We start from the raw sequence: 25,084 nt of genomic DNA, 5'->3' as shown, positions 1-25,084 counted from the left end.
AAAATAAGCTAGCTGCTGCAAATTTCAGTTATATAGCATGCATAAAACAATTAGTAACTATAGGTGTATTTTACAGGTAAGGAAATCTGACAGAATGAAATAATGTATATTTTAATCCGATTATTAAAGTGAATTGTGAGCTACAGAAGGAAAAGATACTATATTTTTTCATTACATATAGTACTAGGAAAACAGAGATATATGCCTAACGCACATTTTAGTCTGAATTAAATAAACACTATTTTGAATTAAAAAACAAACAAACAACATTCATTAATAATAAAAATGTTAAGGGCCATAATCAATAAGGTTACAAGGCTACAGTCATAGGCCACCATGACATCCATTTTGATTTATTCATCTATTTTTCTGGTAAAATACAGCACTTTTGGATTAGAGCCAAGCAGTGTCTACTGAAGACATAATTATAAACAGTCTCCACAGGTCTCAAGTCAAAGCAGCATATTCCTTTTTCCCCTTTTATTTTAGTTTGGGGCCTTTTATTTGCATTTGACTTTCTTCATACTTCACTTCTAGTCAGACACTTAAAAAAAATATTAAAATGAAAGCTGTTCTGCTATATATGTGGAATTCAGACGGTGATTGCATAAGCCAGTATCATATATTGTGGCAGGCATAGATCAAAAATGAGAAAATAGCTCACATTTCCCTTCTGAAACCACCTTCTAAATTCTATAGTGCAAGGGTTTTTTACAAGTTACTATTTGGCTCTGAACGTAATGAACTTTACTCCTTTCTTAATGAGGACATATAATTTTTCTGCAGCTTTCTTTGCCCCATCAGACTACTTATCATTTATATTTTTCAAGGATTTTTCTTGTGACAGGATTAGAACAGTAGGGTCTGGTATTGTGATTTGCTGAGTAGTTCAGAGTCTAGAACAAGAGAAGCAAGCCTTCTTTAGAAACAAGGGGCAGCAGTCAGGGACAGCATGCCATCTATTCATTTTCTTAGATTTCATTGTGAAAGATTAGGTATGTGTTTCCTGACTGCATTTAAATTGAGAGTAATTGTCTAAGTCAGATGCACACTGTTAGTGAAACAGCTTTTGGCATAAGGTGGGGCCATGGCGGCACCTTGTAGATGAACTTATTCAGACTGGCATGAGTGCGCATAGGATACAGCCTACTTTGTCAAATGGTATATATTAATATTTATATTTATTAAAGTTAAATGAACTAACTAGCTAACTACCTCTCAGGGGTTTTTTTTAATGGTTTCATTTACCTTTAAAGTTTTGAGAGAGTTTTGGGTAGACAAAGTTCCACACTAGAGTAGGCAACACTCCCTTACACTGGGTGGTTTAAGTATTGAGATGCTTGTTCTGCAGAAGTAACTGCGACTTAAGACAACACCATATTCCCAACCCCTTTACCTGCCTGCAGAGTCAAAGGACTGGACAGACAGCTTGACAGCTGCTCTGGCTCTGCCCATTGCCCTCAGACCTTTATCCTAACCCCATCAGAGTAATTTAAATGAGTAAACTCACTCTGTACAAATTACTTATTCATGCAACTCCACACACAGCTATACAGGATCCATTCAAAGCATTTTTTGAAAGATCATATATATCTGAAATTAGTCACTTGACAGGCAACACCATGGTAGACCAGATACACTGTGTGAAGACATCTGAATGGGTATTATTGGGTCCAAGCCCTGTTTCTTTTCTATGCCACTTATGTGGTGCTTAGAAGTCAAAGTGATTCTCCTTGCTAATATCTGTATTAGGAGAGTCAAACTTGCCTCCTGGGTGAGATCCAGAGCGATGCTATGTTACCTCAGGAAGTAACAGCTCAGCTGTGTGGCTGTTTCTCACCCCACTGCCATATAATCGCATCCCAACAGGACTCTGTTACTGTGGATTCAGCAGTGGACCCTGTCCCAGAATTCCTGGCCCTTCCAGGAACCCAGAAGGCTGAATGACAAATTTCCATGACTACGGGCCATATCTTTTAGGGCTGTGCGAAGCTTCAGTCGCTGATTTGATTCAGAGGAGATTCGGCCTGATTCAGCAGCTGAATCTCCGACTCTGAATCGAATCAGAAGACCCATTAATCTCTCTAAATTGAATTGGAAGCCTTCGTTTCGATTTGGAGAGATTTGATGGTTCATCCATAGACACAGCATTATATGTTTTTTCTACATACCTTGAGGTACTAGGTGCAGCTACTGAATGCTGAGATGGTAGAGCAGATGGAGCGTCTCAAGGGAGCACGGGGATGAGATGGGCGGGGATCCCCTGCGCGCTTGGCAGCAGACCTGGAAGTGGATCAGAAGTACTTCTAGGTCTGCCAGGGAGCCCCCCACCCCTCACCTCAGCAACTGGTGCCTCCTGGGTCTGGAGGACACCCAGGATCCCCCTGGGCTGATCGCTGAGCCTGCCAAATTTCTACATAGGTAGGTTAAGTTGCAAATAAATAAATGGAAATTTGCAGGATCCCTAGAGGACTAATTAATAGCACCATATAAAAACCTGCATTGATCAGATCAAGAAAAAGCTCTTGAGTGTGAAGAGCTGTCCGGCACTCCAGGGCCTCCACTGATGAATACACCCCATAAGGGCAGCAGGGTTTAGGAGTACTGATGCCTCCCTTTGTGGGGTGTGCTCATCAGTGGAGGTCCTGGAGTGCCAGATCAGGGAGCTCCAGGCAACGGTATAGAGGCTGTGTACTATTAGGGAAGCAGAACAGGAACTGGATGCCTACTTCCAGGTTCTCCAGCAAAACAATGAAGTGGAAGAAGTAAGGATGGCTGGCAATGCCAGGCAGAAATGAAGAACTACCAAAAGTCCAGCCAGGGGTTGCCTGGAAAAAGGTAGTCTTTGACCCAAGGAGGCACTGCACCAGGGTGGCTGCTCCCCTGGAGCTGCACAAATGATTTGAACCCCTTACATCAGTGGAGCCAGCTGAGCCATTGGCCTCCAGCAAGTACACCCAGGAGAAGGCATAATCGTGGGAGGCGACTCCCTCTTGAGGGGAATAGAGAGAGCCATCTGTCTCCCTTACCTGTTATTCCATGATGTCTGCTGCCTCCTGGCTGCTTGTGTCTGGGATGTAACTGAGAGGATCCCCAAACTCATTTGGCCATCTGGTCCTCTGCTACTCATCCACGTGGGCTTAAATGACATGGCTCAGAATGATCCCGGCTGGGTCATGAGTGACTACAGGCTTCTTGGGGCTGGGCTCAATGGTCGGGAGGGGCAGGTAGTTTTTTCCTTGATCATGGGCCACAAAGGGAGAGGTGTACCAGAGACGTCAACAGAAGACTGGTGCCATTGCGAGGTGTTTGTCTTTTTTGATCACGGTCTGCATTTCATGGAGAGAGGCAGTGGCTTGTTGGGAAGGGATGGCATCCCTCACCTTGAAAGGGAAGAAGCTCTTCTCTGCCAGGATGGCTGGCCTACTTGACAGGGCTCTAAACTAGGATCACCGGGCAGTCAATAAACAGTTCTAGCCCAGGTCATGACACCCACAGATTTAACAGGTTAGGTAGCCTAAGGGAACCCAGTCCAAAAACAGTCCAAGGAAAGGTCACGTCCCAGTGTACAGGGAAGCCCAGGGCTTCCCATGGCAGGCTCAGCTGCCTATACACAAACACCAGTTTAGGAAACAAGCAAAAGGAACTGGCTCTCCTACTGAGTGACAATCATTATTGTCTCATAGGGATAATAGGGACCTGGTGGAACTCCACTTACAACTGGTCCGTAGGTATAGAAGGCTATACCTTGTACAGGAGAGACTGTGTTGGTAAGAGTGGTGGGGGTATAGCTCTGTATGTGAAGGAGCAGTACACTTCCCCTCAAACAGAGTTAAGGAACCCAGAAGGGCATTTTGAGAGCCTCTGGGTTAAAGGAAACAGGGGAGCATAGGTATGGGGTTATAACTGCAGACATCTATAACAGACCTCCCAAACAAGATAAAGAGCTGGATCAATAATTCAATAGGGAATTGGCTGAGGCTGCACGTTTCTGATGCTTGGTCATCATGGGGAACTTCAACCTCTCTGACATCTCATGGGAGGAGCACACAGCCAAATATGACCAGTCTGACATCTCAAGCAAAACCAGGGATGTCATCCTCCTGCTCTACTCAGCCTTCATGAGCCCGCAGCTGGAGTGCTGCATGGAGTTTTGGGCCCCCACTTCAGGAGGGATGTGGAGAAGCTTGAGAGAGTCCAAAGGAGAGCCATCCACATGATCTAAGGCCAAAAGGGCAAGTCTTATGATGAGAGGGCATGAGGGACATGGAACTCTTCAGCCTGCCAAAGAGAAGGTTCAGGGGGGCACTTGGTGGTTGCATATAAGTATATAAGGGGGGTGCACCAGGATTTGAGAGAACAGTTGTTCACTAGGGCTCCCGGAAGGATAAATAGGTCTAACAGCCACAAACTTCTGGAGGGCCAATTTAGACTGGACATAAGGAAAAACTTCTTTACAGTCTGAGTGTCCAGGGCCTGGAACAGACTCCTCCCAGAGGTGGTGCAAGCACCTACTCTGGACTCATTCAAAATGCATTTGGATGCATATATTGCTGGGATCATTTGACCCTAGCAGACTTCCTGTCCATGACAGGGGAGCTGGACTCCATCTTACGAGGTCCCTTCCAGCCCCTAATATCTATAAAAATTATTTAATCTATGCAGAGATTAAGCCCTCAGTACACGTTCATTTAATGGAACAATGGGATCATGTCTCCCGCCATGCCACAAGAGCATGGCAGATCTCACAATTTTAGGATTGGTGATCAGATTCCATTTGCATTATTACTATTTGCCAGTGCAGGGGGAGCTAAGGTTTATGATTGGGGGTTTACCTACATTGCACCAGAAGTGCACCATGCAGCAGCTCTTTTAATCTTGCTCTTTTTGATGCATGCCCCACCTCACTATTGATTGGCAGGCAAAAGGACCCCAGCAACCCTGCCACTTGCCACTGATTGGCCAGGAGGCAAAAATCATGGTTTTAAATATGCTGTGGTTTTTGCCTCCTGGCTGATCAATGGTGAGGGTCAGGGTCATAGGGGCCCCTCTGCTAATTAGTGGCAGGAAGGAGGCTGCAGCCAAAATAACAAGATTAAAGGAGCTGCTGTGCAATGTACTTCTCCTGCAATTTAGGTAGATCTTAATTATGAACTTGGGCTCCAGTTTGAGACTCCCATGTGGTCCACTGGATTTCTATACCATACCAAAAGCGATTTGAGATTTGGGGGACATGGGCAGAGTTGTCCGCCAAGTTCTGCCATGCAGCTGGCATTAGACCACGTGGTGGGGACCCACATGTTCAACTTAAGCCACAATAGAAAACTGCCACAAAAATATTATACATATTTTGTGGAATATATTTGAGCCTGGTTTCTAATTTTGTTATGCTATTAACTGCCTGAACATGTGGGTGGATTACTATTTATTTAATCACATCTTAAGTGTAATGTCTTCTGGGGCCTAACAATATCATGATAATATGTCCACATATTACAGTGCAGTGCAACATTGTTCAATGATGCTAGAATCCATATCACAGAATTACCATGCCATACCACTCAAGCCACTTAGCCTTGATTTTCAGAGGGAAGGGACAGGACACTGAGCTTTTGAAAATCCTCAGCCACAGTCCTCTAGTCTTCTGAGGCCCTTTTCAGGCTGATCCTGATATATTGCTGCTGTTAAACTGCTTTTACTTTGGTATATCTTCAGATAAGACTACATAAACTTCCCAGTTGGCATCTACAAGAAATAATAGATAGAATGTGAATAAAGGTAAGAGTAAAAGATGATTATGTAATGCTCTTTAAAAGAAAAGAATACTGCACTTGCTGCATTAAACAGATAAAATACATAAATAACTTCCTAATATTTTTATATGTAAAAAATGCTTTAGTTGCCATAGGAATGTTGCATATAATATTGAATTTAAAGACATTGTCTAGTCTATTAATAAATTGTCCATTTCAGGAAAAAAAAATACAATCAAAATCTCTTAGAGATGCAGCAATTTATTTCACCTGGCTTCAAGTTGATGACACTTTCTTCTACTTCATATTTGTCTAAGTGATTTTTAAGTCTAGGCTGAAAACATTTTCAGTTTCTACTTACATCTGATTTAGTGTGTTTGTCACACTTTTTAATGTTTATTTTGTATATCACTCTGCTGCATCTCAAGGATAACTTAAAACATAAGCATTTTGTTGACTCTGGGACTCAACTGCTGTCCACTTTCCAACCTTAAGGAAACTGCTGGAGAAAGTTGCTTCTTATCTCTCTAAATCAGTCTCTCATACAATATCCTTGAATAAGCTTTCAATCTGGGCTTTGCTCCTAGTAGCACAAAAGGGTCTTTTCCATGTAATTAACTACCTCCACATCTCTGTTGAGAAAGAACTGGAGCCTTGACTTTTGATTTCCTCTTTTTTTCATTGTAACCTTTGACAATGGATTAAACTAGTATCCTGGACTTGCTCCATGCTTATGGAAAAGTTTCTAGCTCCTGTGTATTGTAGACTTGTTCTTCTATACTAAAACTTACTCTCTGTGGTATTGGGAACAGATACTCCTTTGAGCTAAGTGTCCCACATATCATTGTTCTCAGCCTTCTCTTCCTAGTCTTTTTCTTCTTGCTCCTCTGCTCTCAATTTTCTACCATTTTCACACTGTAGATTCTGTACACTGCTTTGACACCTTCAGTAACTCCTTTCTGTCAAGTCTCTCATCCACTTGCTTGCAAGATCAAAACCGGAAATCTCATATGTTATATATTCTGAAGCAAGAAAAGCTTAGCTTTGAATGACCATAAAGCAAAGAACTGAAGTACTAGGAAAAAAGATTACAGGGAAGTCAGATAAATGTGTTAAAGGCCATGTGAAGACAAGACAACAGCCTTATTGTGCCCAGAAGTGATGCCCTCAAACTCATTAGGAGGCAATATATGTGCCACAGGACAGATTGGAAGCAGTGTAGCTGTGTCTGTACAGCACTGAGGGCAGGCAAATTGGCATTGACACTCAAGAGTGCAAATTATTCTCCTCTTTTCACAAAGCCACACAGCATGCATAAAGGTGGCACAATGGACATTATCAGTTTGCAGTCTAGACATGGCCGAAACCAGTCGTTTCTCTTAGACAAGAAGCACATCCTCACATAATTTCATTTACCTTAGTTTTCTCCCAGAGCTGGTCCTCCTGTTTGCTAACACTTGGAGTGGCCAATATGACACAGGCACCCTGTGTGTGTAGCCTGCAGCAGATTTGGGAGAGGACAAGCAGCACAGTGGCAAATTGTTTTCTGCTTGCTGCACTGAGCAGCAGATCAGGTAGAAAGCACAGGGCACAGAGAATAAAACAAAACAGTAAATTAGGGTGACACTCAGGTAGGGTTTGGGGCTTAATTTGTGGCACAACCAGCAAAAAAGTTGGCTCCCCACTGGCTTACATCATTCATGCCCTTGGTACAAACCTATTCTGTTCACCTTGTGACAAAGAATAAGGGGGCATTCACACATTTGCATAGGTGGTAAATTAAAAACAAATAAAAGGAAATCATGTTACAGAACAGGTCACTAAATTGCGGCAGTTATTGCTACAGATTGTTCTTGGGACCAAAAAGCAGCAAGATTAAGAAAGAATCCCGAGTTCAGGAGTTAATGCTAACAAATTCTGGAATAGATATTAAACCTCATACTTCACATTTTAATACACTCTGAATTACTAGAACTTAGGATGAGACCTAATGGAGTAGGAAATTATCCCACTTCATCTTAATGCAAATTTTCTTGAAGCTTCATTGTCAGGGACACTACATGAACTACATGTTTCACAAGTCTGATTCTGTGTAGCAATTCCTTTATTCCTATAGTTGAACTACAACGTATGTTTAGTATGTCTTTTAGAAAAAACATCCCATCTTGTTTTAATTGAAGAACTAGTAACTTAACATGTACTTTCTACCAATGAGAAGCATAAAATTTTATAAAAGTAAATTTTTTTTTAAAGATCACGGCAATTCTAGTTTTATTTTCAGCTACATAAATTGTATAAATTTCCTGTCTGAATATTTGTTCACAACCTGAAAATTACAGTCCTGGAATTCTTTCTGAGTAGGAGGAAGAATCCCAAGAATCCCAGTGAAGGTCCTGTGAAAAAAGATGGGTGGGGGAAACTTTCACCATGCCTGTTGAAGCAGACCCAGCAGACTAGCTAAAAGGACAGGATTCCTGGAGCTAGAACAGCAGCAAAAAGGGAGAGAAAGACACACTCTCTAGATTGGTGAGAAAGACATTCCCTTGAGGGTCCATGGAACTAGCAGAAGGGAACCCACTAGCTGTGGCAGTCCCTTGCCACTAGGCCAGTAGAAAAAACGGTAACTCACTAAGGCATTGTTGTTCAGGTAGGTGTTTCCGTTCTCAACATTCTGGCTCTCATCATGACAGAAGCAGGACCCTCCGAGCCCTGAGTCAACTGCATAATCTCCAAGGAGAGGAAGTTCAGAGACACTTCTATTACTAGCACTACTACTGATGAGCTGTAGGCAGGCACTTCCCTGCTGAGCAATTTTGCAATCTGAATTGGGCTTAGGAGGAAGCTTGGTCTCCCCATTCATTGCATGCTTTCAATTAGGATTGCTCCTGTGAGGCAAAGTGAATTTATATTCATACACCTGTATCTAGCTACAGCCTGCTGAACAGATGCTATTTTAAGAGTTGCAAGAGCAAATAATTTTGCTTTAAGAGAGTGGCACTCAGTTCAATTTTTGGTACTCATTCATTTAAGGCCAGACAGACTACATCCATTGTTGTTGGGCTTTGCTTCCCAAAACACACCATTGGAAAAGTACCAGAAATACTGAATAGTTCCAAGAAAAGCTGAGATGGTGGTAAATCAATTATTAAAATACATTGCATTCATTTATTTGTTTTCCTTCTTTGATCTAGTCTGTAGGGGTGCAAGATTACTGCTGTGCCTGCACAATTTTGCACGTAAAACATATGACTGTGCATAATTGCATAGTTTTGCATAATTTAACCTGGGCCAGCTCTGTGTCTTCACCTCCATGGGGCTCCCAGCACACCAGCTGGGAGCTCCATGTGGAGACAGACACTGAGTGCAGTGGCACACAACTGGTGAGAGGAGCTTCTGCCTGTAGGAGGTGGGGGTGGGGTTTGTGGTTGGACATGGGGATGTAGGTGGCTGGGTGTAGGGTTCATGGGTGGGTATGGGTCCACCCTGTCAAACAACTCCTCCATCTCCCATGGTGCACAGCCCCTGTCATCAGTGGTGGCAGCAGCAGGTGGTAGGCCCTTGGGGTGCTCATGGACACAGCAGGCAGACCCCCGGCAATATGCCGCTCCATCTGAATTCCAGGGGCTGCACATGGTGGCATGGAGCCCACTTGGCCTGCCTGCTGGTGTATGCCTTCAAACCAGACCAGGCCAGCTCCATGCCAGCATGTGGGGCTTGTGGCACTGCAGTTGGGAGCTGCATGCCATTAGGCTGGGCTGGGCTGATTCCAACGGGAAGCTGCATGTGGAGGCACAGAGCCCACCCAGCCCAATGACGCGTGACTCCCCATGACTCCTGGTCTGCATGCTGTTGGGCTGGGCAGGCTCCATGCCTCCATGTGTGGTTTCTAGTTGAAGCCCTATGTGGACGATTGGAGTTGGCCCGACCCAGCTCCTGGAGCCACTCTCACTAAAACATGGCTCTCTCTACCCCCCAGAGCACATATAAAAGTTCTCATGGCTACTTCCTATTAAATCAATAAAATTATGTATGTCCTCAAAAGTATGTGAACATCTGCTGTCCCAAACAGGAATGTCCTCAAGCACATACTCAAGACTTCTTATGAATCAGGGACAATCTACTGGGTAAGGATAAAAGTTGTGTGTTCAAGCATATTTTTAGATTAGTTTTTGCCAGGGCTGCTACATATCACTGCAGATGGAGCACCCACATATTTTAGTTGTTGACCTCAACAAGGACCAGTAACAGGAGTAGTACCACTGAGGAATAAGTATCCAACTGCTTCTTTGTCTGACCAAAGGTTTTCAATGACTTTGCTACAGAACTAAAGCTATTATTCAGAATTGATGAAGAGATGGGTGGGGTGAGGAGAGGTAGAGGCCTATCTGTTGAGGCTACAAAATCATCAAGCAGGAATAAAATATTCTCCTATGTGGACCTTTGTAAATTTTAGTGTAGCCGCTTGTCAGATGCTAATGCTGATAGATTGTTATACCACTTTAGCAGTTTTGGGTTTCCAGTCGGGCTGAAGAAGAAAACAGCCATGACACTAGTTGCTTAGTTAGCTAAGTCCTTTGAGGTATTGATACATCTCAGACCAAGTCCAGGATCAAGTAGCAATTGTAAACAGTAAGAATATTTATTCGCTTTGGAGGCTCCACCCCAGAAGTCTTGCCAGACCTGCAAAATGCAGGCTTCACTTAGGTCTAGGAGGCTTCTCACCTCCCCACCCTTCCAAGCAGGGCAGGGTTGGCTCTGCCCAGCCCTTACCCGATTGGTGGATGGGCTCCACTAATCAAAATGAAAATTTTCCAAGCCTAGGACATGCCAGGCTGAATCAGTGAGTCCATCACACTCACCCCTGTAGAATCCTTCACTGTCCATGGTGAAGGGCACATCCCCAACTCTCACTGGACCCATGGAGCGGTGATGGGTACCTCTCCCAGTACTCCAAGAGCATTATAAGTAAACCATCTTACAGGCCTGTGGTTATGTCTGGGGCGAAGAGTATGGTCGAACTCTGGGCTCCCAGGAGGCCCACGTGGTATGGGTCTCATGCTGCTGTGATGCCCCCTAGTGGCTACTGTGATCCTACCTGGCTCCTGCTCAAGGCTCCTAGGGTTGCCAAATAGGAAATCTAATTCAGTTTGAAGGATTTCAATTTGGGACAATAAACTCACTTGAAAAATGTCTGAAATTATGTTAAGCATAGAGGAAAAAAGGTAGTATTGGATGAGATTTCCTGCTAAATTAAGGGAAATGTGTTTTTAGAGTACAAAAGTTTGCTCACTGAAAGATGAGACCATTAATTAAACCAGAACTGAAGGATACAGAATTTGTACTTCTTGATCTAACAGTGGCAATGGTAGTGCAATGTTGCTGTGTTAAAAGTAGCTGATATTTATCTAAACCTGTGTGTCTTTAGAAATTTTTTCAGAGATTTGGTGACAGTCCCTTGGGGACAACATTTGCCCTTGCGGACGTTTGTACATTGAATGCACAAACATTCAATTTTTCCTGGGAGTTTCACTGCTCACCCAGGAGATACCATGAGTGTACAGACATTCAGGCTTTTTCTCTCAGAGTAAGAACAGCCACTGCAAGGAAACAGTCTCTCTTGGGACAGCAAATGTTTGTGTATGCTCTGGCTTCTTCTCAGAAGAGAACAGAATAGTCCAGGTTTCTCCCCCTCTCCCTCACCAGGGATATAATATGATGCTTGCTGGAATGTGCTGCTCCAGCACGGAGCAGAACATGTCCCCTTCACAATCTCCACATTGTACTGCAGGGAAATACAGGCTGAATATGGGCAATCTGGATCAGCCAATCAGGGCTGCCCTATGCACTGCTGCCATTTGTCACCAAGCAGTCTAAGGGAGCCTGCAGAGCATGCTGAAATGTGTGTGCAGGATCCCCGCAGGTTGCACAGTGTCAGCACTTCCGGCCTTAGCATTTGAATTTCTGTACATGCATCTCTGGGTAAGTTTCTTCTATGAGAACAAACCCAGAAGAATTCTCCCAGATTATTTGAATGTGTTTACAAAGCCAGTATAAATACAACACATGCCTTTTCTTTAACTCCCAGTTAAACTAAACACTTAACAATACTCTGGAAAAAGTTACTAATTACAACTTATTAGAGCTTGTTCTACCTAATAAGTTCCCAGCTGGAATTCAGCAATTATAAATGAAAGGAATCCCAAAAGGCACCTGTTTTACACTTGAAAGCTCAGAATTATTGCTGTATAACACTTTCTGTTATGCAACATTGGGCAATAAAGATACTGTGCAACAACTGTTCCCTTACCCTGAACAAGAACATGAGGTGGAATATATCAGCTTGATTGGATTTCTGATGCAGCATAAATATTATCGACTAAAACATCAAGAGGTTGTAAAAAAAGTATATAATATATATAATAACAACTACAAATAAACAATATTCATGTAAACTTGTAAAGCACTTTGAGATCCTTTAATGAAATGCACTATAGATTAAAACTATTATCAAATTCTGCCTGCTGATATTTGATACCATAAAAGTCATACTCAACTCATAGTTTGGATGAAGGAATTTTAATTTTTTTAAAATGAAATTACAGTATTCATTTAAATAAACTGTTTCAAATCTGCTTTAAATGAATAAGTCAAAACAAATTTCAATTTTTCTTTACTTAGTAGAAAACTATAATTAAAAAGTCCATGCATCTTATCTAAAATTTTTAACAAGGCATCTAACAGTCACCTGTTTTCATCTGTTATTAAAATATAAATACAAAACATGAGCAATAGTGATGCCAGGTAGACATTTCATCCCTGAGTTTTTATTTGAGGTTTTTTTTGGTGAGTCTAATTATAAAAAAATATGAACCATGGGCACTGGTTCAAACCTCTAAAGTTTGTTTAAACCTCTAAAGTCTTTTCTATGGGTCCAGACAGACACACATGAGAAAGGAAAGAATTGTAAAAATAAAATATTTAAAGAAGTTTTTTTTTCATAAAATACTGAAGGTCTTGCTTCACATCTTCACAGAGGAAGATGTTTTACTATGATCAGTAATAACTTAGGGATGCCCAATTAAAGGGAAGCTTTTCAAATAACAGCCAAGCTCCATTAAAACATGGTTTCTTAGTTTAGGGGCTGCAGCAGAGTTGTCCATAGAGGTTACAGCATAAAAATGAAAGAGGGTGTTTCAGAACTCTAGATATCTTCTACCACTAATGTCAGTATTAATATTTGTTTGGTAGGTTTTTGTAGCATCACCATGTATTTGATAACTTCCATGCAGCAAATGGAGTTGCTGTTCTGAGGAATGCAAAATTTCAGATAGAAACAGAATGATTTTAAAAGGAACATCCCAATAGAGTGGCCCAGTTGTTGGCAAATAATGGAAAAATAATATACTGGGAAAAATACTTTCAATATTATATCAGTTGGACTGTATCTAAGCAACATGACAGGAATAATCTTCAGAACTTGATTCCAGGAAAGGTATAAGCCTTACAGATGATCCCAGGGAAGGTAGCTGAGACAACAGAGTGCAAAGCACAGAGAAGTTTAATATGAAGATAAAAATGGGCAGATGAGGATGGAGTCAGAAAGGAGAGATAAAGGGTGGAAAAGGAAGGCAGAGAGAAGCATAAGACAGGTGGCAGAGTATGCTTCCCTAGCACTCAGTTAAGCTACAAGAATTCCCTGAAGCTGTCAATAGGTGCCTCCCCTCACTCCAGTCCAGAAAGAAATTACAAAACAGGAGAAAGTGAAAATAAATGGAAAAATCCCTGTAAAAAATAAGACATAAGAGAAAAAAAAAAAAAAAACAACCAATGGAAGGAAAAATGAGGAAAAGAAAGGGCATTAAAGAGGGAAAGAGACAATAGTCTGTAAACAATGCACCCTGTGCTGGGAAAACTAGAGTTACCATATTTCCAGTATCAAAAAGGAGGACACTTGTGGGGGATGGGAGGGAGGTAGAGGAGAGGGGGAAGGGTATATGATTGGGGGGGGGTGATATGCCTGTGCCCTGCCTCTGCTCCTCACTTCTAAGGCATAGCTCCCCCACCCTGCTGCTGCTTCTCACTCCTAACCGATTGTATCCTGCCCCCACCAGACCTGCTGGTGCCCCTCCCGACGGATAGCTCCTGCTCCCTCCAGACCTGCCTGACACACAGCCCCCTGCCCAGCTAGCCCTGCTGATGCCCCTCACTCCCAACCTGCATCCCCTGCCCCTCCTCCAGCCCTGCCAATGCCCCTCATGCCTGACTCCCAACCTCCCACTCCTGCCAGGCCCCTTATTGCTGACCCACAGCCCCCTGCCGGTGTTCCTCACTCGCAACCCACAGGCCCCTACCTCCCCCTCCCAGCCCTGCTCCCTATGCCCCAGCCCTGCTCCCTATGCAGCTTGCATGCATGTGCACACACACACACACTCTTTGTCTTTGTATCTCTTACCTGTGAGCGGCTGCCAGGGCCTCCACACAGAGCGCATGATCTTCCAACACCCAGTCACCTTGGCTTGCTGCTCCCAGCCCCAAGCAGCAAAGTTGGAAGTGCTGGGAAAAAGCAGGGGCAAAGGAAAAACCCAGACATTTGACTGCATTTTAAAAATGTGCCCGCCATGACAAGAGGACATGGGGCCAAAAAAGAGGACATGTCCAGGAAAACTCGGACATATGGTAACCCTGGAGAAAACTGTATTAGGGCAAGAACCAACTTGTAGTAAGTAGAGTTCTGCAATGATAAGGCTGAGAGTCACTGTTCCAAGCAACCTGTTATCAGAAGAAGAACCTCCATACAGAGGTGCAGGAGCCTGTCTTTTCACAAATGCATTGAGGGTACATTATACTATGCAGAGTACAGATAATGAATAGGCAAGAGGAGACAAACCTTCCAATGATCATTTTGTCAAATTTAATATGTAATTATGGAAAAATCTCTCAGTATTACCAGGATTTCTGACCTCTTGTTTTTTGGGAAAAAATAGTGATCAAAATAATGATAAATTGTACTTTGAGTTTTCACCCCCACCTCTGATGTTCCCTCAAACCAAGAACACACTGAGATATACTAGTGATTAGTCATACGGTGGTAAACCAAACAATTCTGGTTTTAAGTCCTCCATAGATTTCAGAACCAGAGTTGCTTCTTTTGTAAGGTCTTGATTCAAATTTTCATCTGGGATCATAACTACTTGCATCCCAGCTGTCAATGCTGCTTTGACTCCAAGGGGAGAATCTTCAAACACAAGACACTGAAAAATGAAAAAAAAAATAATTAAAATATTGTAATAACCACTTATAATAAAATATGATGACCTAGAATAAGACTCAAGAGATCTGGGTTTATGTCCCAACTGTGTTACAGTCCCCCAGTACAACCCTGAGCTAGTCAAGTAAGTAAACAATGTGCAAAGTATTTAAAGACTGACTTAAGACATACTCAACATAACAATGAAGCCTCATCACCAGCTTATGAAAATACTTGTTAGCTGCTCTTCTGATTAAGGATTCACTTAAACATGTGCTTAAATGCTTTATTGACACAGCACCTGAATTTATCTTGACCTTTTTCACCTTGTAAAAGCTTGTAAAAATGTATTTCCAAAAAAGATGTGAAGTGGCTAGAAATTATGGTGCTTGAGTCAGTATTAGGATATGCAGTGAATGTGAAAAGTAGAATATTTCAGAACATATGAAAAGTGCTGCAAATCAGCATGCCATTTTTCCTAATCTCCTCCAATGTTATTTTGATACACAATATTTCAGCAGAGGGAAAAAATACTAATTGTATCGAAGAGCACTACTGTAGTGTTACTCTTACAGATTAGACAGTTTTGTCATTAAAAACACCAAGTGCTACACAGCCGTAAATATTTTATCTGTTTAGTAATGTATCATTCAAGTCTAAGCTTGACAGTGAGTTTTGGAAACAATTCATGTATTAATTATATGGAAGCTATTGTTTAACATTAGGAAATATAAGAAGAAAAACAAGCATTTTAAGAGTTAAATGACTACAACACTATCAAATTTATTAACAGAAATAAATTCTTAGACCCTAGGATGTTTTATTTCAAATTTTTATTTAAAAGGCATTTTCCTCAATGAAGAATCTGAATTCATATATACCAAGTGAATATATTTATCACTGTGTTCAAATTAGCAGTACATATAGCATATAAACAATAGTAGTATGCTAGGATTTGTAACATTAAATGTAAATATAGTAAAAGATGCACCAACAAAGAAGTTAAAGTTATTACAGAATTCAAGGCAATAATATGGTTTAAAAACAAACAAACAAATACTAATAAAATGATTCTACATGAACTATAAATCAAAATTCTTGTTCTTTCAACATCTATTCACAAGTATAAACAAGTATATTTGTGACTAAATGTGTTAGGGAACCAATATCTCTGTATATGTTGCAGCTTTCCATAAAGCCTGCTTTCCTTCTTTAAAAGATGATGAAAAAAAAGACTTTAAAACAAGCTTTTGGTTATGACACAAACTGATCAAAGGTGGGAAAGGTTAGTAGAAAAGATGAGCATTTAATTCAGGATTTTCCACAAACAGATGGCTTCAAGATAAAATATCTGTCTCACCTTAAAATTTACCTGCTGCCTGCTATTTTGTTACCCCTTAGAACTAATTTGAATATTTTTTATTCAAAACTAAACAACAATTTTGCTTTTTTTGTTTTTTGCACATTTTGTTTTTAATCTCTGCTTGATGTTGGCTGGGAAAGATAGTTGAATGTGACATGTGAACAGGCCCAGCAATGATTCCTATTCTTTATAATTAACACTTGTGTTTAAAAGAAGAGTGTCCCTTTGCGTTTGATGATTAGAACCTAATTAATCTTCTTGCCAGATTCTCACTGAATCTGTTTCTAGCACATTCTATATAAAGTATATTTGGAGTCACTTGCTTGGAGTCACTATGCTATGACCAACAGGGCCTGACCATACATTACAGAAATCAATAAAAAATGTTGCTATTGACATCGATGAATGTCAGGTTCATTCCACAATGCAGAAAAAGAGCCAGTCAGAATGTAAGCAGGTTTTCAGTGGGTGCGTCTACAGGTGCAATTAATGTGAAGCAATACACTCTGGAGCAATAAACTCCAGTTTACTGTCATTTGAACGTGTGTCCAGGAGTGCATCATGTTAAGCCAGGTCTCCCCAGCTCAACGTGCTGCAGAGGGGTTGGCTGAGGCATGAGGGTGTTTCACTGCAGAGCTAGCCAGCAGGCAACCCCCTCACTGAAACACCCTCATGCCTAAGCCAGCTGGGGCAGTGTCTACATGTGCACTGCTGTGGAGTAAATTAGTTTACTCTAGCCTAATGGGGATGTACATGTAGACACGAAGATGTTTACCATACAGCCTATTCATTAGTTTACTGTGCAGTGAACGTGTAATTTAGACGCACACAGTGTAATTTAGAAAAGTGTTCTATTCACCTACTGGAAAACTTAATTCCACAAAGGATTGGACTAATATGTATAACTGAAACAACTGTGGTGTGTTCTCTCAAAACTAAATACAGTGTTTGTCCAAATCCGCAGATGAATAGAGCTGAGCTTGGTAAAGTAAATAAGTAAGCATTCAGCCTACTGCCATTAAATATTGTGAAGAAGTCCAGTAAAGTGTGTCTTCACTAAGAAAGGGTTGTTAAATTATTTTTCCTAATAAGAACAGATTGCTGTTTCTCACAGAGGTACTTAGCCCATTTAAATTAAGGAAATATACTGCTTGAGTTAAAACCATCACTGTAGTTTCCCTGGGTCTTGTGAGTTCCCTTCAGTTTTTGTAGTTTTTGGCCCATATAAAAAGAAGTTTTCTGTTTCTTACAACTTGTAGGCAAGTGGTATTCAAAAATCATCAACTACTTCATATCTTATCAGATGTGCTTCATGTCTAAAACACTGTGTGTATGTGTGTGTATTTACAGAAACGTTAATGTTTTGGGCCTGTGCTCTATTTAAAATACATCAAACAATATAGTATCAATGCATGGATGCATTTCAATAAGTTAAATGCTGAGCCCAGAAGACATCTAGATATCTTCAACATTGTAGCATTGTCCCTGTGATGCTTGGGGTAACATTCAAGAAAAAAAGATGTTTGCTAATATATAGTTTTAGACTATATGTTTCAGAGAGATGTTAGAAAAGCTTTCTGGCACAACATGCTCTTCCTTATGTCACTTCCTCAGGCTCTCACCTTTTCCAGCTATAAAATTGGTCTAATAAAAGATATTACAAGCAAATCTTTCTTCTGCATGTCAATTAGAGACATAACATAAAATATATTAAAGCCATTGATATCTGGTCACACAACATAAAATAATAATCTGTACTAGTGAATGTCCCTGTTCACTGTTTAGATTGAATTCTGATAACTTTTGTTGGTTTTATATTTCAACTCAATACTCTGTTGATAAAATCCTGAAATTGATGGTAAGAATGGTGTCAACACCTACACAGTCAAATGGGTCACTAATTGGCTAGAGGGCTGCACCCGGAGAGTGGTGGTAGATGGGTCATTTTCAGCCTGGAGGGATGTGGGCAGTGGGGTCCCCCAGGGCTCGGTCCTCAGGCCCGTACTGTTCAACATCTTCATCAGTGACTTGGATGAGGGTGTAAAAGGCACCCTGTTCAAGTTCACAAATGACACTAATATGTGGGGAGAAGTGGGAATGCTAGAAGGGAGGAATAGGCTGCAATCGGACCTAGACAGGTTACAGGGGTGGGCGGATGAGAACAGGATGGGTTTCAACACTGACAAGCACAAAGTTATGCACCTGGGGAGGAAGAACCAGCAGCATACCTACAGGCTGAGGAACTCCCTTCTAGTCAGCACAGAGGCAGAAAAGGATCTTGGAGTCATTATTGATGCCAAAACGAACATGGACCGCCAGTGAAGGCCAATCGTACCTTGTCATGCATCCACAGACGCATCTCAAGCAAGTCCAGGGAGGTGATCCTCCCCCTCTATGTGACACTGGTCAGGCCACAGTTGGAGTACTGCGTCAGTTCTGGGCGCCGCACTTCAGGAGGGATGTGGACAACATAGAGAGGGTTCAGAGGAGGGCCACCCGCATGATCAGGAGTCAGCAGGGCAGGCCCTACGAGGACAGGCTACGGGACCTGAACCTGTTCAGCCTCCACAAGAGAAGGTTGAGGGGGGAATCTAGTGGCCATTTACAAACTGGTCAGAGGGGACCAGCAGGCATTGGGGGAGTCCCGAAGCACTACCAGGAGTGACAAGAAATAACGGTCACAAGCTGGCAGAGGGTAGATTCAGGCTACACATCAGGAGGCACTACTTCACTGTCAGGGTGGCTAGGATCTGGAACCAACTTCAAAGCGAAGTGGTGCTGGCTTCTACCCTGGGGGTCTTTAAGAGGAGTCTAGATGAACACCTTTCCAGGGTCGTTTAACCCCAGTACTCTTTCCTGCCATGGTAGGGGGTTGGACTTGATGATCTGCTCAGGTCCCTTCCAACCCTACCAACTCTGAAACTATGAAGACAACCATTGATTTCAATTGAGTTGTGATTTCAGCCTATACTTCTAATCAAACTTATTAGAAATCAATACAGTTAACAATATTTGAAAGCTTTAAAAAAACATTATATATATTCTGGTACCCTATTCAATTTTGTATAATTAGAAGGTTTACATAGTGTCCTTGCATGCGTCTATGCTGCTACTTCCAAGAAATATAGAACACTTGAATGTTATAAGCCCTATAATTTAGGTGATGAATGAAAATAAGTATATTGCAGCCAGTTATACATACTCTTTTTACTTTCCCCATGGATTAATTTCTTAAAGCCACCTGAAGGATACAGGAACTGGTAATGTAAGAGTGTACATTCTGGCAATCAGGACTATGATAGAATTTTTCTTATAGACTTTGCAACTTAAGAATTAAGTTATTTTCTTTACTAATTTAAAATGGTCTCCTTGGTGATTAATGATGTATATGCTAAATTCTTGGAGAAGGAGAAATGAAAAATAGAAGCAGGGCTTAAAGAGACCTCAGAAGGTCATTTTGTTCAAGCTCCTGATCAAGCCAGGGCCATCCCTGTTCAAATCATCCCATATGAATGCACATCTAACCTATTGCTAAAATTGCACAAGACACATTGTCTAAAACTACCAACAAACCCAAACTTGAGACAAGTAAAGCAGGTGGACAAGGGTATTGTCAACGTCCCACTGTTGCAAAGTAGTTAAAATGCTCTTGAGAGATCCAAAGAGGAGGACCATGCTCCTGGCTACAAAGGACAGCAAAAACACCCACAAATCCATGCCAATCTGACCATGGAGAACATGGACAACTGGTGCCACCTTGTGAGGGGGAATATGTGCCCCCCACAGTGACCAGAGGGAGTTCCCTCCGCCACCACTCTTCCCGACTGGGGGGTGGGGGCGTGGCCGATCGCGCCAACTGGGAAGCAGCCACGGTACTCCCAGAAGTGCCCTCTGTGCTTCATCTGGTGCTTCCACTCCCTGGCCAGTGGTCACAGGGGGGGCACCAGCACTCCCACCTGCCTCCGTGCCCATCACCTAAGCAAGGAGCACAGTCTGTCAGGGGGCACACCAGAGCTCTCAGAGGGTGCACATGCACCCCTATGTACTCCTTACATGTCACCACTGATGGAGAGTAATATTCTTTCCTGATCCCAAGTGTGACTATTGGTCTCACTGTGAGTGAAGGGGCAAGACCCTATAACCAGGAATCTTTAGGGTTTTTTTCTAGTCCCAGCAGAAACATACCCCAGTCAAAATTCCCAGCCTTGGCTTCAGCCAACACTTAATGCTTGAGGAAGGCAAAAAAAGAAAACAAAACAACCTCCTGCCCAAAAAGAAATGCACATAAAACCTAATACCTGTAATAACAGGAAGGGGAAAAGTTCCTTCTGTGTTCCTTGTGGTAACCAAGAAAGTCCAGAAGCATGGGAAAAACAAACCAACCAACCCCTCCCACTCTGACTTCATACTGAATAAATATTCAGAATATGAACCTCCGAAAGAGAGAATTGCAATTCTGAAGGACAGTGGAAATAAAGTCTAGCTTGCAAAGGAAGAGTCTTTTTGAAGGGGTACGAGGGAGGAGGTATAAGACTAAGAAGATGCTAGGCCAAAGGCTTTTAAAAGTTTTAAATGAAAATGCAGTAAAGTTGTGAAGACTTTTGTTGCGAAAATGATTACAGCCATTTGGAGAAATGTAAGAAACCTTGATACACAGACAGCTTAAGTTTACATGGTTTTGTTCTGTATTTTTACCTAAAATGTAACTTTGAGTAATTTTATAATTTATGGAAATACTTGCTGGACTAATTCAGACTCAGTATCCTTTACCAGGTAGAAAAGAAAGCACTACTTGAAATTAAGTGTCCAGTATAACTGACATTATTTTATATTATTTTAATTAAAAGGACCCTCTAAATGCACAGGATAGAATTTTCAAAAATGCTTAGTATTGGCCTTATTCTGCTGTCTAATGAAGTCAGTAGGAATTTTACTATCAACCTAATTTTCACCTTGTCTGGGGTCAGTGTGAAATGATTGAAAATCCTGTACATAAAATATTAAAGCTCTTTCTCTATGTGAAGATAATCACCTTTTTATTTACAATATGTATATTTTGGGCATATTTACTCTAAAGATAACAAAAGGTTATTTTTCTCATGTTATAGTTACTATTTCAAAAGTCAAAGAAATATTTCCTACAATAAAAGTGAACTCAATATTAGATTTCTGGGTTCTTTACCAAGTGCATTTAAAAATACATAGAACAAGACAGACAGAAAAGCCACAGTCTAAACATTCAGACGTGAAGAAACCAGAATGTAGGTACTTCTACTTTGTCTATATCTATGTTAGGTAGTTATATGGCCTATATTACTGAGAACCTCACAGTTTTTAACATATTTATCCACACAATATTTCTGTACAATAGGGTACTTCTAAGTTTTCCATTTTATAGAGAAGAAACTTAATTGTTCTGAAGGGATTTATTGCAGCAGTGTTGAGCATTATTATATTTAACTCCTAGAGTTGACTTCACTATCCCAGTTGGGTGTCAAACTTTCCCACATAATGTATGGAAAGTATTATTTAAGGATGGAATTCTACTGAAAAGGAATGGACAAAGAGAGGTGAGGGTGTAAAGTCCTGCCCTTTTTCTAGGACCAGCCATCCCAATACAGGCAATCTGTGTGCTTAAGGAAGAATCACTTTAAAGATGTAAGTACCTAGAACTTTAAGAACAGACCCTTACATTTTCAGGAATTTATTAGATTATAGGCCATTTTGCATGATATCCCCACCCAGTAAGAGACTACAGGATCTGTAGGTAGTCAATCTCTCTTAAAATAGGTCATTTAGTATTATTAATAAGAGTTGTAGCAGTAATTCTAAGTGGTGGGACAGCTTGCACAGGGAGATTTAGTGCGAATTTTCCTACTCAGCACTGGCAATGCAGCTCAGCTCTAACAAGAACTCAAAGACGATATCCCTCACAGTAATCACTATTAACAGCAGTTCCCCTGTTGATACTTTAACTGTTTTCTTATCACTCATCCTGTTGCCAGTAATATAATAGACCACAGCTAAAAAAGCTAAGCAGCTAATGAGCTAGTCTAATAAAAGATATCCGATTTACCCAAAGAACCTTGTCTGCCTAAGCAGCTAATGACAATTTTAATAGTAACATTAAATTTACTTTTTACTTAACCCAACTTAAGTACTACTGAAAGAATACTATTCTCGTTCACTCATTGCAGCCTCCTCCTACTGTTTCTTCAGGGAAGTAGAAGCATGGACAAAGTTAATTCTTCTGATTGCTCCCCAGCAAAAGCAACTTGATACATCTCATACCATTATTTACAAAACTTCTGTCATTAAATAAAAGCATTAGTTGCTAAATTGTGTGGGGTTTTAAAATACTTTTAGACGTAAAAGGTGGAACAAAACCTTTTTTTTCTTCTCTCATTGTCTCTTTTTAAATATTGAATGTGTCCATCAAACTGTCTATAATCCTTTGGAATCAGATAAGAAAATGCATCTTCTGTTTTAGAAATTTTGCAAAACATTGTCCTTAATTCATAGTTTCCAGTGGGCTAATTTCCTATTACACTAGTTTGCTTTAAATGTCATTAAATTCCTTCCAGGTTGAAGAATAAAACAGTTTCAATCTGTTGAGCATTATGGCTGCCTATACGTAAGCTTGGGAGTGGAGAGGGGCATTTTAATTAGAGCAGTTCCCAAAAAGCTGCTCTAATTATAACACCTCATTGTCACATGTATTAAGCCCCCACATGTTTAAAAATGGCAGCTTTAGCTACATTTCATTTGACAAGGTTTAGCTGAAGTACCCCCAAGGATGTTTTAAAATGCAGAGGCTTAACAGATGTGATGAAGAGGTGATGCTAGAGTTTTTAATTAAAACATGGAGCAAACTTGATTAATCAAGGAGTTCTAATTAAAACAAGAACTAGCATGTGTTTTAATCTTCAAATATCCAACTGAAGATGTGAGGCTTGGGAAAAACTGCTGTCAAAACTGGAGCACAGTCCTGCCTGTGGGCTTTATGGTTATGGCTTAAATTCATGGTTTCTCAGCTCTTATTGCGTTCTAAAACAGAAAAGGCATACTCTACCCCACACAGCCTTTAAAAGAGTAAGTTTAAATGCCATACTAAACAGCATTATGAAGAGTTTTTAGGAACTTTTTTTAATCCATAGCATACAAAGAAATGCACTCCACAAGTCTGCCTTGAAAGACCTAATTGACTTCCATGATGTCACTAAGCTTGTTGTATGAGAGAAGCTGATGATTATGGAAGGCAATATGCATAATGGAAAAGCTTAACTAATTCCCTGTAACTTGAGGCAATTAAAGCTCTTAATTTGCCAAAGAAGCCAGGCAAATGACCCATAATTATAGTGGCTTTAATGTTACAGGAAATGAAAGTATCAGGTCTTTCTTCAGGCTTTCTTATGACTGACACATTGTCAACAGCACAGAAACATTTTTAGCAGATGAGCAATTAATAGAGATCATCCACAAAATTTCCTTTGCTACACAGTGATCCTATAATCTGTCCACTGTTCTGGCCCACCTGTGAGTTATATATTTAGAGATATGTAACAGTCAATTTATTTGCTCAGTTGTGTTACACACATATTGCAAAATCAGCATTCTTCCAGCAAAGACAGAGAGATGCAATTATATAGATTTTAGCTTTAAGTTATTACCTTTTTCCTTATTATGTTGGAAAACTTGTTTCCGCATACTATATTGCTGCCATGACATCTCCCAAAGGTTAATGTTTAAACTGTTGCCTTAGGACAGTTTTAACTTTGGCACAAAACCAGGTAGCTAAAAGTACATAAAAATAAAGCAGGCTATATACCATTTCTCTCACTGAATCTAAAATAATAATAACAATTTTATCTAGGAAACAAAACATGACCCTTCTGTTTAAAATAGCCATAGCATGCTTTATCTAAACTTTGTAGAATGAAGCATAGAATTAGCAAAAGCATCCCACAGCCATTTTTAAACATGTGGGGACTTAACAGATGTGACAATGAGGCATTTTAATTAGAGCAGCTCTAATTAAAATGTCTTTCTCCAATTCCAAGCATGTGTATAAGCAGTCATAATGCTAAACAGATTGAAACTGTCTTCAACCTGGAAGGAATTTAGTCAACATCTGAAGGAAACTAGTTTAAAAGTAAATTAGCCCATCGGAAGCTATGAATTAAGACCAATGCTTTCTAAATTTCTAAAATAGAAGATACATTTTCTTAGCTGATTCCAAATGACTGTAGACATTTTGATGGACACAGAGTCAATATTTAAAGACATTTAAAGAGTGAGAGAGAGAAGAGGAGATAAAAAGGTTTTGTTCCACCGTTTAGGTCTAAGAGTATTTTTTTAAAAAATCACATAATTTAACACACATAAACTCATGTAAACCTAGGCATCTGAGGAGGGACTGTTAATAAAGGCCTCACACTTAGGCCTCCTCTACGCATTACAGGTCTCAAGCAATTAACTGGTTAATTGTGCAATTGCCTTAAGACCAGCTACACATGCAACATACCCTACAAGAGCTTCCCATACCCTAAGGCTGGGAGACTGCAGCAGCCACAATCTCCCAGCCCTAGGGGTTTCACACACCCATGACAAGTATTTACAACTGGTAGCTGACTGCACAGTAGACTAATTTACTGCGCAATAAATGGTGCCCATATATAGATACCGATGCTTTGCAGAACAGTAGATTAGTCTAATGCATAG

At 40.8% G+C, this 25,084-nt stretch overlaps 1 protein-coding gene across 1 annotated transcript in view; it reads right to left on the bottom strand.

Annotated features, from left to right (window-relative positions):
- Nucleotides 1-12,277: 12,277 nt before the first annotated feature.
- The window catches only part of PUDP (pseudouridine 5'-phosphatase), a 124,608-nt gene continuing 111,801 nt past the window's right edge, over nt 12,278-25,084 (bottom strand). Inside the window, exon 4 of the mRNA XM_090064047.1 lies at nt 12,278-15,004. Coding sequence (XP_089920173.1) covers nt 14,828-15,004 — 177 coding nt within the window. The 3' untranslated portion in view covers nt 12,278-14,827. The remainder of the gene's footprint in view (nt 15,005-25,084) is intronic.

The sequence above is a fragment of the Crocodylus siamensis genome, chromosome 1 (assembly GCF_052110815.1).
Source record: "Crocodylus siamensis isolate JL-2025a chromosome 1, ASM5211081v1, whole genome shotgun sequence".
Lineage (NCBI taxonomy): Eukaryota > Metazoa > Chordata > Crocodylia > Crocodylidae > Crocodylus > Crocodylus siamensis.
This window is presented reverse-complemented; position numbering and strand designations above follow the sequence as displayed.